The 14,333-nt window shown below is 47.5% G+C and overlaps 1 protein-coding gene across 1 annotated transcript in view; it reads left to right on the top strand.

Annotated features, from left to right (window-relative positions):
• Positions 1-5,303: 5,303 nt before the first annotated feature.
• LOC106800065 (zinc finger protein 416-like) overlaps positions 5,304-14,333 on the top strand; it is a 25,443-nt gene continuing 16,413 nt past the window's right edge. Inside the window, exons 1-3 of the mRNA XM_087422314.1 lie at positions 5,304-5,606; positions 11,560-11,686; positions 13,419-13,486. Of these exons, the coding sequence (XP_087278440.1) occupies positions 5,304-5,606; positions 11,560-11,686; positions 13,419-13,486 (498 nt within the window). The remainder of the gene's footprint in view (positions 5,607-11,559; positions 11,687-13,418; positions 13,487-14,333) is intronic.

Genomic DNA, 14,333 nt, shown 5'->3' with positions numbered 1-14,333 from the left:
AGAGAAAAATATCCCATGCTAACACTAACCAAAACAAAGCAGGAGTAGCTATATTAATTTTAGACAGGGAAGACTTCAGATGGAGGAAAGTTATCAGGCATAAAGAGGTGTATTACATAATGATAGAAGGGTAATTTCTCTACAATTTCTTTCAGAAGATAGAAGCAGAAGGAATACTTCCTAACTCATTCTGTGAGGCCAGCATTACCCTAATACCAAAACCAGATAAAGACATTACAAGAAAACTACAGACCAATATCTCTCCTGAACATAGATGCAAAAATGCACAACAAAATATTAGCATATTGAATCCAGCAATGTATAAAAAGAATTATAGAACATGACCAAGTGGGATTTATCCCAGGTGTGCAAGGCTAGTCCAACATTCAAAAACCAATGTCATCCATCATATCAACAGGCTAAGGAAGAAATATTACATGATCATATCAATAGATGTGGAAAAAGCATCTGACAAAATCTAAAACTCATTAATTATAAAAACCCAGTCAACTAGAAATAGAGGGGAACATCCTCAACTTGACAAAGAGTATCCACAAAAAACCTACAGCTAACATCATATTTAATCATTTTTCCCCCCAAAGCCCCAGTAGATAGTTGTATGTCATAGTTGCACAGCCTTCTAGTTGCTGTATGTGGGACGTGGCCTCAGCATGGCCGGAGAAGCGGTACGTCGGTGCGCGCCCGGGATCCGAACCCAGGCCACCAGCAGCGGAGCGCACGCACTTAACTGCTAAGCCACGGGGCCGGCCCCATATTTAATCATTTTGATAATTTGTTTCTTTCTGGGAATTTGTGTATTTCAACTAAGTTGTCTAATTTCAAGGGATAAAGATTGTTCATAATATTCCCTTATAATACTTTTAAGTATTTAAGTATTTATTAAGTATTTAACATTTAAGTTCTATAGCATCAGTGGTTGTGTCTTCCCTTCATTCCTGATTTCCTAAATTTGACTTCTTCCTTATTTTACTTGTCAGCCGACCTAAAGTTTTATCAATTTTATTGATTTTTTTTTTTTTTCCCCCCAAAGCCCCAGTGGATAGTTGTATGTCGTAGCTGCACATCCCTCTAGTTGCTGCATGCGGGACTCGGCCTCAGGATGAACGGAGAAGTGGTGCCTCGATGCGCACCCGGGATCCGAACCCGGGCCACCAGCATCGCAGCGCGCGCACTTAACCACCAAGCCACAGGGCCGGCCCTTATTGATCTTTTGAAAGAACCAACTTTTTTGGTTCAAAACCAAGTGTTTTTTGGTTTTCTATTTTAATGACCTTATTCTAATATTTCTTGTTTCCTTTCTTCTCCTTGCTTTGGGGTTATTTGGTTTCATTTTTCTGTTTTTTTTAACCTGGAAGCCTAAGTTATTGAGATCTTTTTTCTTTTGTAATACAGCTGTTCAAAGTTGCATTTTCCCTCTGTCTCATCAATTCTGATGTGTAGCATTTCTATTCTCATCCAGTTCAAAATTTATATGATTTAAACTTTTACCTTGTAATTTCTTCTTTTACTCATAGGTTGTTAGGCAGTTTGTCATTCAACAAGTCTTCCTATTGCATCTGCATGGCTGGTATCACAGATCAGGGAGGGATGTTGTTCAGTCAAAAGCCCTAGTGTTTTGGTTGAGGGCTGGGAGATGAGGAAAATCTGTGGGTTATTTGAAATACCTATCACATACTTGGTGTGTTTACTCTAAAGAAGAGGTTGAGCAAAAGTGGCAGGGTTTAATGATCTGTTGTGCAGCCTATCTCCTGAATTGTTTTCTTCTTGCAAAACAGAAACTCTGTACCTATTAAACAACAACTCCCATTACTCCCTCCAGTCCTTGGAAACCAACATTCTATTCTACTTTGTGTCTCTATAGATTTATCTATTCTAGGGACCTCATCTAAGTGGAATCATACAGATTTTGTCTTTTGGGACAAGCTTACTTCACTTACCATAATGTTTTCAAGGTTCATCCACATTGTAGCATATGTAAGAAGTTCCTTCCTTGTTAAGTCTAAGTTATATTCCATTGTAAGTATATATTTTCTTCTCATTTTCCACTCATCCATCAGTGGACACTTGAGTTGCTTCCACATTTTGGCTATTGTGAATAATGTTGCTTTGAACATGGGTAGAGAACTATGTCTGACCAACAATCTGTGTCCCCTGGCAGGTGGTAAACCTTAGAGAATACTCTCTCTGGATCAATGTCTAGTTCTCAGGACAAAAAATGGAGAAAAAGAGAGAGACAGAGAGAAAGAGAGAGAGAGAAAGAGAAAGGAAGGAAGGGAAGGAGGGAGGGGAACCTCATGCAGTTTTATGGTGACTCCATGGACTGTGAGGCTGGCTCAAACAACAGTCTCTAGGGCTTATGCCTATGTTCTACCCTGATTCTCTTCCTTATGACAAACAACACTTGTAAATGAGATGGCGTAAAACTGTTCCACAAAAGACAGCAAAAAAGCAATGGAAAGGAATGGCCTAATTTCAACAAGTATGTGAATCTAATGGAAGCCCCAAACCAACCAACCAACCAACCAGGGACCAAACTGAGAATAAATAGCCAAGGAACTTTGCGTTGGCAAATAGAGCAGCATTCAGACCTGGTGATGGCTCACCATGTCTTGACAAGCTGTGAGCAGAAAGGCACAAGGGACCCCTGAGGGTACCACACCTGGATGAAATCTGGGGTCCACAAGTGAGGAACAGTGAAGGTCATAGCTCAGTGGGAGCTCTCTGATAAATATGATACATTGTAGCATAGCTTCTATAGTGGTCACATCCAACTTATATCATTCTTTTGTCCATTGAAACTTCATAATGAGAAACATGATCAACAGTGGCATTATTGGATTTCAAACATAGATAACTGTGGAAATAAGAGAATACTCAAATGAGAATGAGCAAAGCCTATTTCTTCAGAGCTTGCTGTAGCAAGGGAGTCAGGCACCATCACTTGCATTTGGGAAAGATTCAAAGGTGGGCAGAGAAGTGGATTAAAGTCAAGGTATCTGGTGTGCCCTGATTGAGGGCTATCATGCGGCAGTTGTAGGGGGCTAGGTAGAAGTGGGAATCTTTTTTTTTTTTTAAAGATTTTATTTATTTTATTTTTTTTCCCCCCAAAGCCCCAGTGGATAGTTGTATGTCGTAGCTGCACATCCTTCTAGTTGCTGTATGCGGGACTCGGCCTCAGGATGAACGGAGAAGTGGTGCCTCGATGCGCACCCGGGATCCGAACCCGGGCCACCAGCATCGCAGCGCGCGCACTTAACCACCAAGCCACAGGGCCGGCCCTAGAAGTGGGAATCCTATATGATTGGTTAGTGGTGCAAATTTGTCTTTCTCCAGTTGGTCCTAAGTTGGAAGTGCGGGCAAAATTAGGGAAGCTGTCAGTTATTAATCAAGTCCTGGATGTTTTGTGCTAACCATTACATAGGTTATTGTTTGGCTTCCTGGTCTGGTTGCTGGAGATAGTAATCTGACTTCCTGGACTAGGTATTATAGATACCAGGTTGGCTATTTTGACAGGTTGGTGCAGATTGTGGGTTAGAGTTCTAGTTTAAATTTGGCGTGGCCATTGTCTATTTGTATCGTCAATCTCTCACACCTAAACAAGGAAGAAAATATCCACAGTAGTGATATTTCTTGTTTTCTTACCTGGTCACATGTTGAGCAGTAGTTTAATTTCCATTCGTTTTCCATCACCCATCCTACCCCTTTGCCTCTGCCAGAGCTTCAGCTTGGCAGAGGATTTTTTGTTTCCTTTTGATTTTTTTAACCTGGTGGGTGAAACAAAAATTCAAAATCAGGGGGGTCTTGGGCCGGCCCCGTGGCTTAGCGGTTAAGTGCGTGCGCTCCGCTGCTGGCGGCCCGGGTTCGGATCCCGGGCGCGCACCGACGCACTGCTTCTCTGGCCATGCTGAGGCCGCGTCCCACATACAGCAACTAGGAGGATGTGCAGCTATCACATACAACTATCTACTGGGGCTTTGGGGGAAAAAATAAATAAATAAAATTATTAAAAAAAAAAAAATCAGGCGGGTCTAACTCTCCAAGGGGTCTTGCCTTCATTGTGTTGCTGCAGGTTTATTTTTGGACATAAACTTAGTAACACATTCCTCAGAGAATCCCCCGATTCCAGACCTAGTGCTCCAGGCTTCCCAATGTGAGCAGCAACTTAACTTCCTCTTGGTAATAAAGAGTAATCATAATCACCCGAGGCAGTAGAGAATTTCCTTTTTTGCCTAAGTGGCATGGGGAGCCCAAAACGACCATGCAGTCTCATGTTCCATTTCAAGTTTAATAATATTTTTCTTCTGGTGGAAGCTTTCTCCCTTAAGAACAAAGGCCTGCCAACAAGCAGAACTTACCATTGAGGGGATGAGTAGCAGAAATTATTTGAGTGGTTTAGTAGGTATAATAATGTGGAAAAGTAGGCTTGCCAGATTTAGTAAATAATATCCAGTAAAATTTGAATTATATCTTATTCCCTACGCATAACGCACACTGAGATAAAAGAAAAATATTGCATGGGACATATAAAAATTATTTGTTGTGTATCTGAGAGAAATTATAACTAAGTTTCATACCTCTTTCTTTAATCATAATTCCCTGGTAGTTTGCCTCTCCTTAACAGTTCCTTGTTTTATAGTATTTGTTTATAAAATTCCTTGTAGTTACTGTCTATGTTCCATTTACTTTGGAAAATATCTCAGATATGGGGTAATAAATATTATCTCAAGAAAAGTGTTGCTCAATAGATCGGAACACAATCGTTGATTACCTAGGCAGGAAAGATAGTCCTCCTCCAACTCCCCCACATGCCCTGTCTGGGGTCTTTTCTTTCTTGTCCCTGAGCAAGCATTGCTGAAGGTTTATAAAACAGCCTCCAAAACTTCAGTCTACATATATTTGACAAGCAACAAGATAGCTGACGGCTATGAGTGGACGCCGAGTGTCATTATGGTTTGGTGCGTCCGTTCAGTTGTGTAGCCTTTGGGAATTTCTCGTGCTTCAGTCTGTAAAAACAGATCTTTCTTTCTGGTACTTGTCCTAGACTGCACTCCGGGGAAATCTACGTCCCTTTTAAGAACCAGCGAAGTCCCCCTGCATCCTAGGAGTCCGGGAACTCCATTTCCCAGCGCCCCTCACGTTGTCCCTTCGGCTTTATCCAGAAAGTCAGGAAGGACCTTCGCCCCCGGATGGAGTGGGTAGCTGGGGGGGGGGGGGGGTGGGGGGTGAGGGAGACTACACTACCCAGAAGGCTGTGCGCCAAGCGATGGCTGCGAGCTGAGCCAATGAAAGCTTACCATAGAGCCGATTACTACCGACGCGCAGGTGAGGGCAGTACTCCCGGCGGCGTCCTCTTGGTGGTGGCGGTTGGCATACGCTGTGGTCTGTTTTCCGCGTCCCAGGCTCGTGGAGCTCTGGGGCAGGACCAAGGAGACGGGAGCTGGAAAGTTCGAGAAGAGACGTTGTCTCCGCTGCAGCGAGGCGGCTGTGAGCCCCGACAGAGCCGGGTGGGGACGCGGCGGTCTTGCTCCCGGCCCCGCCTTTCCCACAGGTCGGTGGCGGAGGCCGCGCCGATGAAGTCGCCTGAGGTGGGTGCTGCGCCCCCGGCCTCCCCCGGCCCGACTCCCGCCTCCGAGCGCTAAAGCCCGGATTGAGGGCCGCGGCCTCTGTGTCCGGAACAGGGGGCGGCGGGTGTGCAGTCCCGGTTTGAGCCGGTGTGCTGAGGGCTGGAGGGAGTTCCCTCAGGGCGGCCTGGGCCGAGGCCTGCAGGTGCTCCTGAGTCGCAGCCTTGGGGCGCCTGGGGGTGTCTTGTCCCCAGGGAACAGAGGGTGAGGAGGAGTCTCGTCTGCAGTGGCAACCTGAGCAGCTGGAAGCCATGGGAGGTTGTGAGGGGAGTGAGGAAGAGTGAGGCTGCGATATTGTGTTTTATAAGAAACATGTATTTGGTCATTCATGTCCCCAAACCCTTGGAATTTCCTGAGTGTTGAGAGTGATAAAGGTGTCTTGTTATGTGAATGAGGTGATTTTTGGAAAGCAGCTAAGGATGGGAGCTGGTTGCCAGGAGGACCAACCATGTGAAAGAGGGTTGAAACTTTGAGTTGCCTCCACCTCACGTCCGGATTTGGGCAGAGGGACTGGAGGTTGAAGCAATGGCCGAATGCCAATGATTTAATTAGTCTTTCTATGTAGTGAAGCTTGCATAAAAACCCAAAGGGACAGGGTTCCTTGTGCTTCCGTGTTGGTAAACACTGGAGATTTGGGGAGAGCAGCAGCCTGGAGAGGGCATGGATGCTCCATGCCTTTTCCCCATACCTTGCCCTGTGCATCTCTTCCATCTGGCTGTTTTTGAGTTAAAATCTTTTATAATAAGCTGGTAATCTAGAAAGTACAATGTTTCTCTGAGTTCTGTGAGCCGCTCTGGCAGATTAATCTAGCCTGAGGAGGGGTCTTTAGAACTTTTGATTTACAGTCAATCAGAAGTATAGGTAACAACCTGGGCTTGCGACTGGTGTCTGAATTGAGTTGCCAAGGAGGGTATCGTTGGAACCTTCAACGTGAGCCTGTGGGTTAGAAGCACAGGTAACCACTTGGGCTTGCAACTGGCACCTGAAGTGGGCGAGAGGGCAGTCTTGTAGGACTGCACCCTTACCCCGTGGAATCTGATGCTATTCCCGATAGAGAGTGTCAGAATTGAGTTGAATTCTTGGACACCTTGCTGGTGTCTGAGAATTGCTTGGTGGTATGTGGAGAGCTCCTCCCATGCACATGTTGGAATTGGGTCCAGGAACCTAATTTAGGGGCAGATCCAGATTTGAAGTTTAAAGTTGTTAAAAAGTGGATGGGAAATGGAGGCAGGGAGACTGGTGAGGAGGACACAGCGATAGACTCCAGAAGAGTTATGGTAGGGGCTGGACCAGAGTGGTGGCAGTAGAGGAGAGATGTGACAAGATATTGGATAGATCAGAAAGATAGAGTTGACAGGATTTCCTGCTGCATCAAATATGACTGTGAGCAAAAGTAGAGAGTAAAGACCATCCCAGATTTTTTCACCTGAACATGTAAGGAACGGAGATGAGGAAGACAGTGCAGTGAACAGGATTCAGGGAGAAGATTATGAGTTGTTGGACTTGGAGTTGGACTTGTTGTCTCAAGATGGAGATGTCAGAAGATGGAGACATCACATGGGTAGATGGACATAAAAGTCTGGAGGCAGGGGTGTTGGCTGGTCTGGAGCTTTCAAAAGGTTGGAGAGTGTGGACTGGACCAGGTCATAGCCTGAAGAAGACTGAAGAAGAGGAGCGTCTTAAGGTTGTTATTTCAGATGGGCTGTGTGGTGAGGTGGGGGGGGCTGAGACTAGAGGGCAGGGCACAGGTAGGTGTGCATCCCTGTAACTCCTTCATAGAGTAGCAGTCCTGGTGTAGGATGAATTCTGGCCTGTGTTTGTAGAAGGGGAGGTCCAGATGGGGTAAGGAGCTGACCTGGGATGGAGATTGAGGTGTGAGTTGGTGTAGATTCTCCCCCCTGTAGGCTAAACAGACCCTCAAGACTACTCCCTGTGGAACAAAGCAAAGGTCAACCAGGTTAGTGGAGCAGCTGGGTCCCAGATGAGGGCACTGCTGCCTCACCTCCTGCCCTCAAAGTGAGAGGGGTGATCCACTGTCCAGTCAAGGGCTGCCTGCAAGTTCCCTTCAGAGGATTATGTTGCAGGCAGGCTGGTTGCTGAAAGGACTAGTAGCTGACCTGCCTGCTCAGTGCCTCCCTGTGACTCCTTAAGTTAAGCATATATGAAACAGTTATGGATTTAACCACTCTTTTTTTTTTTTTTTTTTAAAGATTTTATTTATTCAGTTTTTTCCCCCCAAAGCCCCAGTAGATAGTTGTATGTCATAGGTTCACATCCTTCTAGTTGCTGTACGTCGGACTCGGCCTCACGTTGGACGGAGAAGTGGTGCCTCGGGGCGCTCCCGGGATCCGAACCCGGGCCACCAGCATCGCAGCGCGCGCACTTAACCGCTAAGCCACGGAGCCGGCCCTAACCACTCTTGAACCAATATCCGTCTAAATATGTACACATAGGCAGGCAGTTAGAGTTGAACGTATTGGGGCCGGCCCCGTGGCTTAGCGGTTAAGTGCACGCGCTTTGCTGCTGGCGGCCCAGGTTCAGATCCTGGGCGCGCACCGACGCCCCGCTTGTCCGGCCATGCTGAGGCGGCGTCCCACATACAGCAACTAGGAGGATGTGCAATTATGACATGCAGCTATCTACTGGGGCTTTGGGGAGAAAAAGGAGGAGGATTGGCAATAGATGTTAGCTCAGAGCTGGTCTTCCTCAGCAAAAAAAAGAGGAGGATCGGCATGGATGTTAGCTCAGGGCTGATCTTCCTCACACACACACAAAAAAAGATGAACATATTGAATTAGTTATATTTATCCAAACACTTCATAATTGGTCTGTGTGTTTATTTACTTGTATTTGCTTACCGTGTAAAGTTTTATGTATTATATCCTCTTAAAATCTTAAAAAGTGGGAAAAATGCATGGCCACATTTTCAAAACACTCCCACTTCATTTGCACTGAAAACATACACAAAACCATTGTGTGGACAGTAACAGCTGATACATAGTGTATACTACTTATGTTTGATATCACTGTCAGCCCCAAGAGTTGAAACTATTCTTATTCCCATTTTGCAGATGAGGGCACAGATGCTCAGGGAGGTTCCCGTTCTCCAGAATCACACAGCTACTAAGAGGCAGCACTGAGGTCTGAGGAACTCGGTTTAGACCATCAGGCTGAGATTGCTTTGCTCCAGGGCAAGACAAGGCTGGTGGCCCAGCCAAGCTTATAGGATCCTTCCATAGTTGCCCATTTCTTCTATCTCCCTCTTTCCACAGGGTCCTATGGTGGTGGCAGAAATGGTTATGGACCCTGCACAAATGAGTAGAGGGTGTCCCAGGCTCTCACCCACCCCAATTATCACCTGATGGTTTAGGCGTCCCAGTATAGGGAATGGCGATGTTCTGAGACTGTCACCTATTCTCCGTCTCTTGGGTCTGAAGACCCTGTGGTTCCACAAAGTCAGGGGTCCTAAGCTCAGTCCTGGGTTATAGGGATCAGTTCCATTTCTGACAACTGACAGGGAAAGATGTAACATGCATCCTGGGCACAGGATGCAGAATGTTCAAATACTTGCAGGTGAGACTTAATTGGGATGTTTAGGAAACTGCAACTTCCTGGTATATCTGTTAAGATAGGGAGTGAGTTGGTGGGGCAGGAGGTCGGGGCATGCAGGGATCAGGCCAAGAATGATAGCTTTAGGTTCTGGGCCTCTAATCTGAGGACGGTGGGAGCTAGGGAAGGTTTGGAGCAGAGGAATAATGTGATCTGATCCATATTTTAACAAACCCCTTCTGGCTACAGAGTGGAGCATAGACTATGGGGGTGAAGTGAGAGCGAGGTTGACCTATGAGGAAGTTACTGCCCCAGAGCAGGTGAGTGCTGGTGGTGGTGGGACAAGATTGGTGGCTGTGCACTTGGGAGGAGGGGTTGGCTTTTGGTTGTGTTTTACACAGAGCTGCCCACATTTTCTGATATAGAGAGTGAGGGAGCTGGGAGATGAGATGGGAGTGGAGAATTAGGGACAGCCCCAAGGTTTTTGGCCTTGTTTGGAAGAATGGATGTTCTATCAATTAGGATGTAGGAAGTCAACAGTAGAAGGAATGTTCAGAGGAAATATGAGGAATCAGGTTTTGGCCATGTCACAGATGTTCCAGAGATTCCGAGTGGACGTGTCCAGTCGGCAGTTGGACCTACAGATCTGGAGTTCAGTGGAGGTGTCCAGGTTGGAGACAGCCACAATATAGTGGTTGGGGTGGGGACCCCAGTGAAGCTGTGGTTTGGATTTCAGAAGGGCGTCTTTATGTTATGGTGGTGGTGCCATTAGGGATAAGGTAGGGGAAGGAGGGGGCCAAATCTGTGTCTCCACTGGGCACCTGGATGGTGGTGGTGGGCGTCACAAACGTAGCTGAGGAAGCACAGTGATTGTTTGTGGGGAGGTGCCTACCAGGGGGAGGCGAGAGAGTCAGAAAGCCTTGTGAGGAGACAGGACATGAGACGGATGCCGAGGTGTCTCCACAAAGAAAGTGAGATGTCAGTGAGGTCAGAGCAGGGCTTTTTACACCTCTATGGACTCAGCAAGGTTTTGTGGTGACCCTTGCCTGGATTGTTTCATTCAGGCTGGTAGATTAGTTAAGGGCAAAATGGGATCAGCTAGAAGTATTGCTAGTCTGGGGCTTTGCCTGAGGGTCAGGTGGAGAGAAAAGACCACTTAGGAAACAGCGTGTGCAGTGCAGAAGCGGGAGAGGCCAAAAACCTTGAGGTCCTCACAGAGGTTTTTGTGGCTGAGTTAAAGCAAGAAGCAGGGTTACGTGAGGAGACCTTCAAACGAGGGCTTGGTGCTCTCTGCTGCTGGGGACTTTGGCTTTCTGGGGCAAGACTAGGGCAGATTAGGGTGCTGGTTGCATTTGTCTTGCACTGCCTGGGTTCCATGTGCAGACTGGCATGTTGGAAGGCCAAAGAAAGGCCTATGGTGTGGGCCTGGGGATTTTGGTGGAGTTGCCACCTTGGAGGAGTCAGAGTCATGAGGGAGATGAGTCCAGTGAGTGATGTGGAGGTGAGGAGATGTGTGCATGGTTGGCCCAGGGCCCTGGCACTGGGCACTTAAGGGAGAATGACGAGACTGAGTTTGGTTGTCTGGGAGGCAAGATCTGGGGACCCGAGGGAAATTGGCTGGCAGGAGAGAGGTGGGGCCCTGCATGCCAATCCAGAGCTAAGTGGTGCTTTGCTGCCCCCTCCTCATGGGTTTTTACTGTGTGCTGGACGCAGTGGTTGGTGGAAATGAGGAGAGAGCAGGCACTGGTGCCACCAGGACCTGGTAACTCTTCCACATTGGGAAGTTGAGGAGGAGAGTGAGGCAGGCATGCATGTGTGGGGGAAAGACTGAGATCCTGAGAGAAGTGTATGAATGATTGTACCCACAGGATTTTAATTTATGGACGTGAATGGGTAAGTGACAACACAGAGAGACTAATATTTGCTGAGTGTACAGTGAATGCCACCTCACATAGGGCCACGTTAGAAAGCACTGGATTTGGTCAGGAGGCAGAAGAAGGAGCGAGGGGAAACCTAGGCCAGAGTTTTTTTATTTGGGTTGCCTTGGAAAAGATGAAGAGAGTAAGGTGAAGAGCTTAGGATTGTCTGGTTTGCACAATTCTGGCAGGTCTTCCAGTTTAGGGGCTGTCCCTGGTTGTCTGGTACCTGGCCCTGAGTTGATTTAGGGCAGAGGAAAAGTTGACTTGATGTGTGAGACTTAGTTAAGGAGGTGGTTCACACAGTGGACTCTGAATCGTAGGGGAGCTGTAAACAAATGTGGCTGTTAGTTGGGCCCTGTAATTGATGAATGGCAAATAGAGAAATACAGAATTGAAGAAAACACAGAACAAGAAGCTGCTCATGGACTGAACTGTCCCCGTTTTTACAGGGCCATGTGGTCTTTGAGGACGTGACTATATATTTCTCCCAGGAGGAGTGGGGCCTCCTTGTTGAGGCTCAGAGAAGCTTGTACCTTGATGTGATGCTGGAGAACTTTACACTTTTGTCCTCCATAGGTAAGGCCCTCACACTCACCCCAGTGTCCTGGGCTGGGCTCTGTTCTTTCCTGCAATGAGACCTTGGGTATCACTTCCTGTCCTGGTTTCCTGGCGTGTGTGTTATTGGTGCCAGGGCTGGACTGTGTGCACTCTACCCGCTCTTCCCCACGCAGCCCCTTCCCTGCTGCTCTGAGCCCTTGCAAGAGAGGGCTCAGGAGTCAGAAATCTTGAAGTTGTGTCTGAGCAATCCCACTGACCTTGCCTGTCCCTGGTTGGGTGACTCTGTTCCAATGCTTGGAACCTCTGTGTCCCAGGCCTTCCTCCTCCCTCTTGCTGACATACTTTGGGGCCTGCCTGTGCCAGTAATTTCAGGTACTGACCTGGTCACTACTTGTGGGGATTGTTTTTTTTAAGGACCGTCCACTGAAGTTCTTGTAACTTTAGAATGTGGGGATGTCATGAGGTGGGTGACTCAGTTTATGTTGGCCACTCCCTTTCCCTGTCTTTCCCCTAGGACTGGCCTCTTCCAGGCCCAGGTAGTTGCTCACCTTGAGCAATAAGGAGGGCCCCAGGTGCCTGACATGGTGGACATTACTTCTGCAACATCAGGAGAGGCTCAAGGGGCCGGCTCAGTGGCGTAGTGGTTAACTTCGCGCGCTCCACTTCAGCGGCCCGGGGTTTGCAGGTTTGGATCCTGGGTGCAGACCTACACGCTGCTCATCAAGCCATGCTGTGGCGGCGTCCCACATAGAGAAAATAGAGGAAGATGGGCACAGATGTTAGCTCAGGGCTAATCTTCCTCACCAAAAAAAAGAGAGGCTCAAAAGAATGTGGTTCTGGTTCATGGGAGCTGGGAAATGGTGAGCTGTCAGAGCTGGGTCCCAATCACACTGGGCATCTGTCCTGTGTCCACCATCATGTGATGCCAGGGACAATGGTCACACCTCATTTCTACCTTTTCTTTCCCATTGATATTTGGATTCTGGCTTCTGGCCCAGACTCTCACCATTCCTGTCCACTGCTCCCTTTGCAGTGCTTTCAACATCTGACCTTCACTTAAGCTGTTGTAACATCTGCACATATCCTTTTTTTCTTTCTTTTTTTTTTTTTTTTGAGGAAGATCAGCCCTGAGCTAACATCCGTGCTAATCCTCCTCTTTTTGCTGAGGAAGACTGGCTCTGAGCTAACATCTATTGCCAATCTTCCTCCCTTTTTTTTTTTTTACCCCCCAAAGCCCCAGTAGATAGTTGTATGTCATAGTTGTACATCCTTCTAGTTGCTGTATGTGGGACGCGGCCTCAGCATGGCCGGAGAAGCGGTGCGTCGGTGCGCGCCCGGGATCCGAACCTGGGCCGCCAGTAGCGGAGCGTGCGCACTTAACCGCTAAGCCACGGGGCCGGCCCTGCACATATCTTTAAGTAGTCCCTGAACACCAGCTACTATGTCACAATCAGACATTTCTGAGCACTACTTAGTGCTTATCAGTCACCAGCAGGCCTTTTTGAAAGCCATTTGCAGAAGAGTGACTTGGAGACCCTGCCTCTCTTCCCTGCACTGTACCCTTTCCTTGTGTCCTTCCCCATAGTCAAGGCTCTCCTATCATGAGCTTCCCAGGCCCAGCTCCACACAGTAGGCCCTCCTCTCACTGCCTCTTGTCTCCCTTGCCTGTTAGCAGTCCTGTGGACCTATTTGTGGGTGTATTGACACGTTTCTGATGGGGCTACCTTCATCGGCATTTCTCTGTTTACAGGTTGTTGGCATGGAGCCCGGGATGAAGAGGCACCTTCAGAGCAAGGTGTTTCTGTAGGAGTGTCACAGGTCAGGACTCCAAAGCCAGGTCTGTCCATCCAGAAGGCCCATTCTTGTGAGATGTGTGGCACACTCTTGAAAGACATTTTGTGCCTGGCTGAGCACGATGGAATACACCCCAAGCAAGAGATGTATGGATATGTGGCAAATCTTTCCCAGTACCAAAAGGAGCAGAGTAGAAAGAAACTATCCAGATGGGATGAGGGGAGGCCTTCATTTGTGAAGAAGTGCAGTGTTCACATGACAGGGAGGACCTTGACATGCAGTGAAGATGGAAAGGACTTCCCAACCGGCACAGGCCTTCTCCGGCCCCTGCTCTCTCATAGTGGGAGGAAGCCACACAAGAATACTGAGGGCAGGGAGACCTTTGAAAGTGGACGGAATGGTTACAAGTGCAATGAATGTGGGAAAGCCTTTCGCCACAAACATATACTTGTTGAGCACCAGAAAATCCACACTGGAGAAAGGCCTTATAAGTGCAGCAAATGTGGCAGGACCTTTATTATAAGGTTCCACCTGGTTCAGCACCAGAAAATCCATAATGAAAAAAGGCTTTATGAGCACCTTGAATGTGGAGGATTCTTTACACAAAGGTCTGGCCTCATAGAACACCAGAGAAATCACACTAGGCCAATGCCTTATGAGTGCAACCAGTGTGGAAAATGCATTAATGACAACTCCACATTCATTATTCATCAGAGAGTTCATACTGGAGAAAAGCCATATAAATGCAGCAAATGTGGGAAATTCTTTAGGTACAGCTCCACACTTGAGAGACATCAGAAAGCTCACACTGGAGAAAGGCCTTATGACTGCAGCATATGTGGTAGACTCTTTAGCCAAAACTCCCACCTCA

The sequence above is a fragment of the Ceratotherium simum genome, chromosome 33 (genome assembly GCF_057802395.1).
Source record: "Ceratotherium simum simum isolate JZ-2026a chromosome 33, ASM5780239v1, whole genome shotgun sequence".
Classification (NCBI taxonomy): domain Eukaryota; kingdom Metazoa; phylum Chordata; class Mammalia; order Perissodactyla; family Rhinocerotidae; genus Ceratotherium; species Ceratotherium simum.
This window is presented reverse-complemented; position numbering and strand designations above follow the sequence as displayed.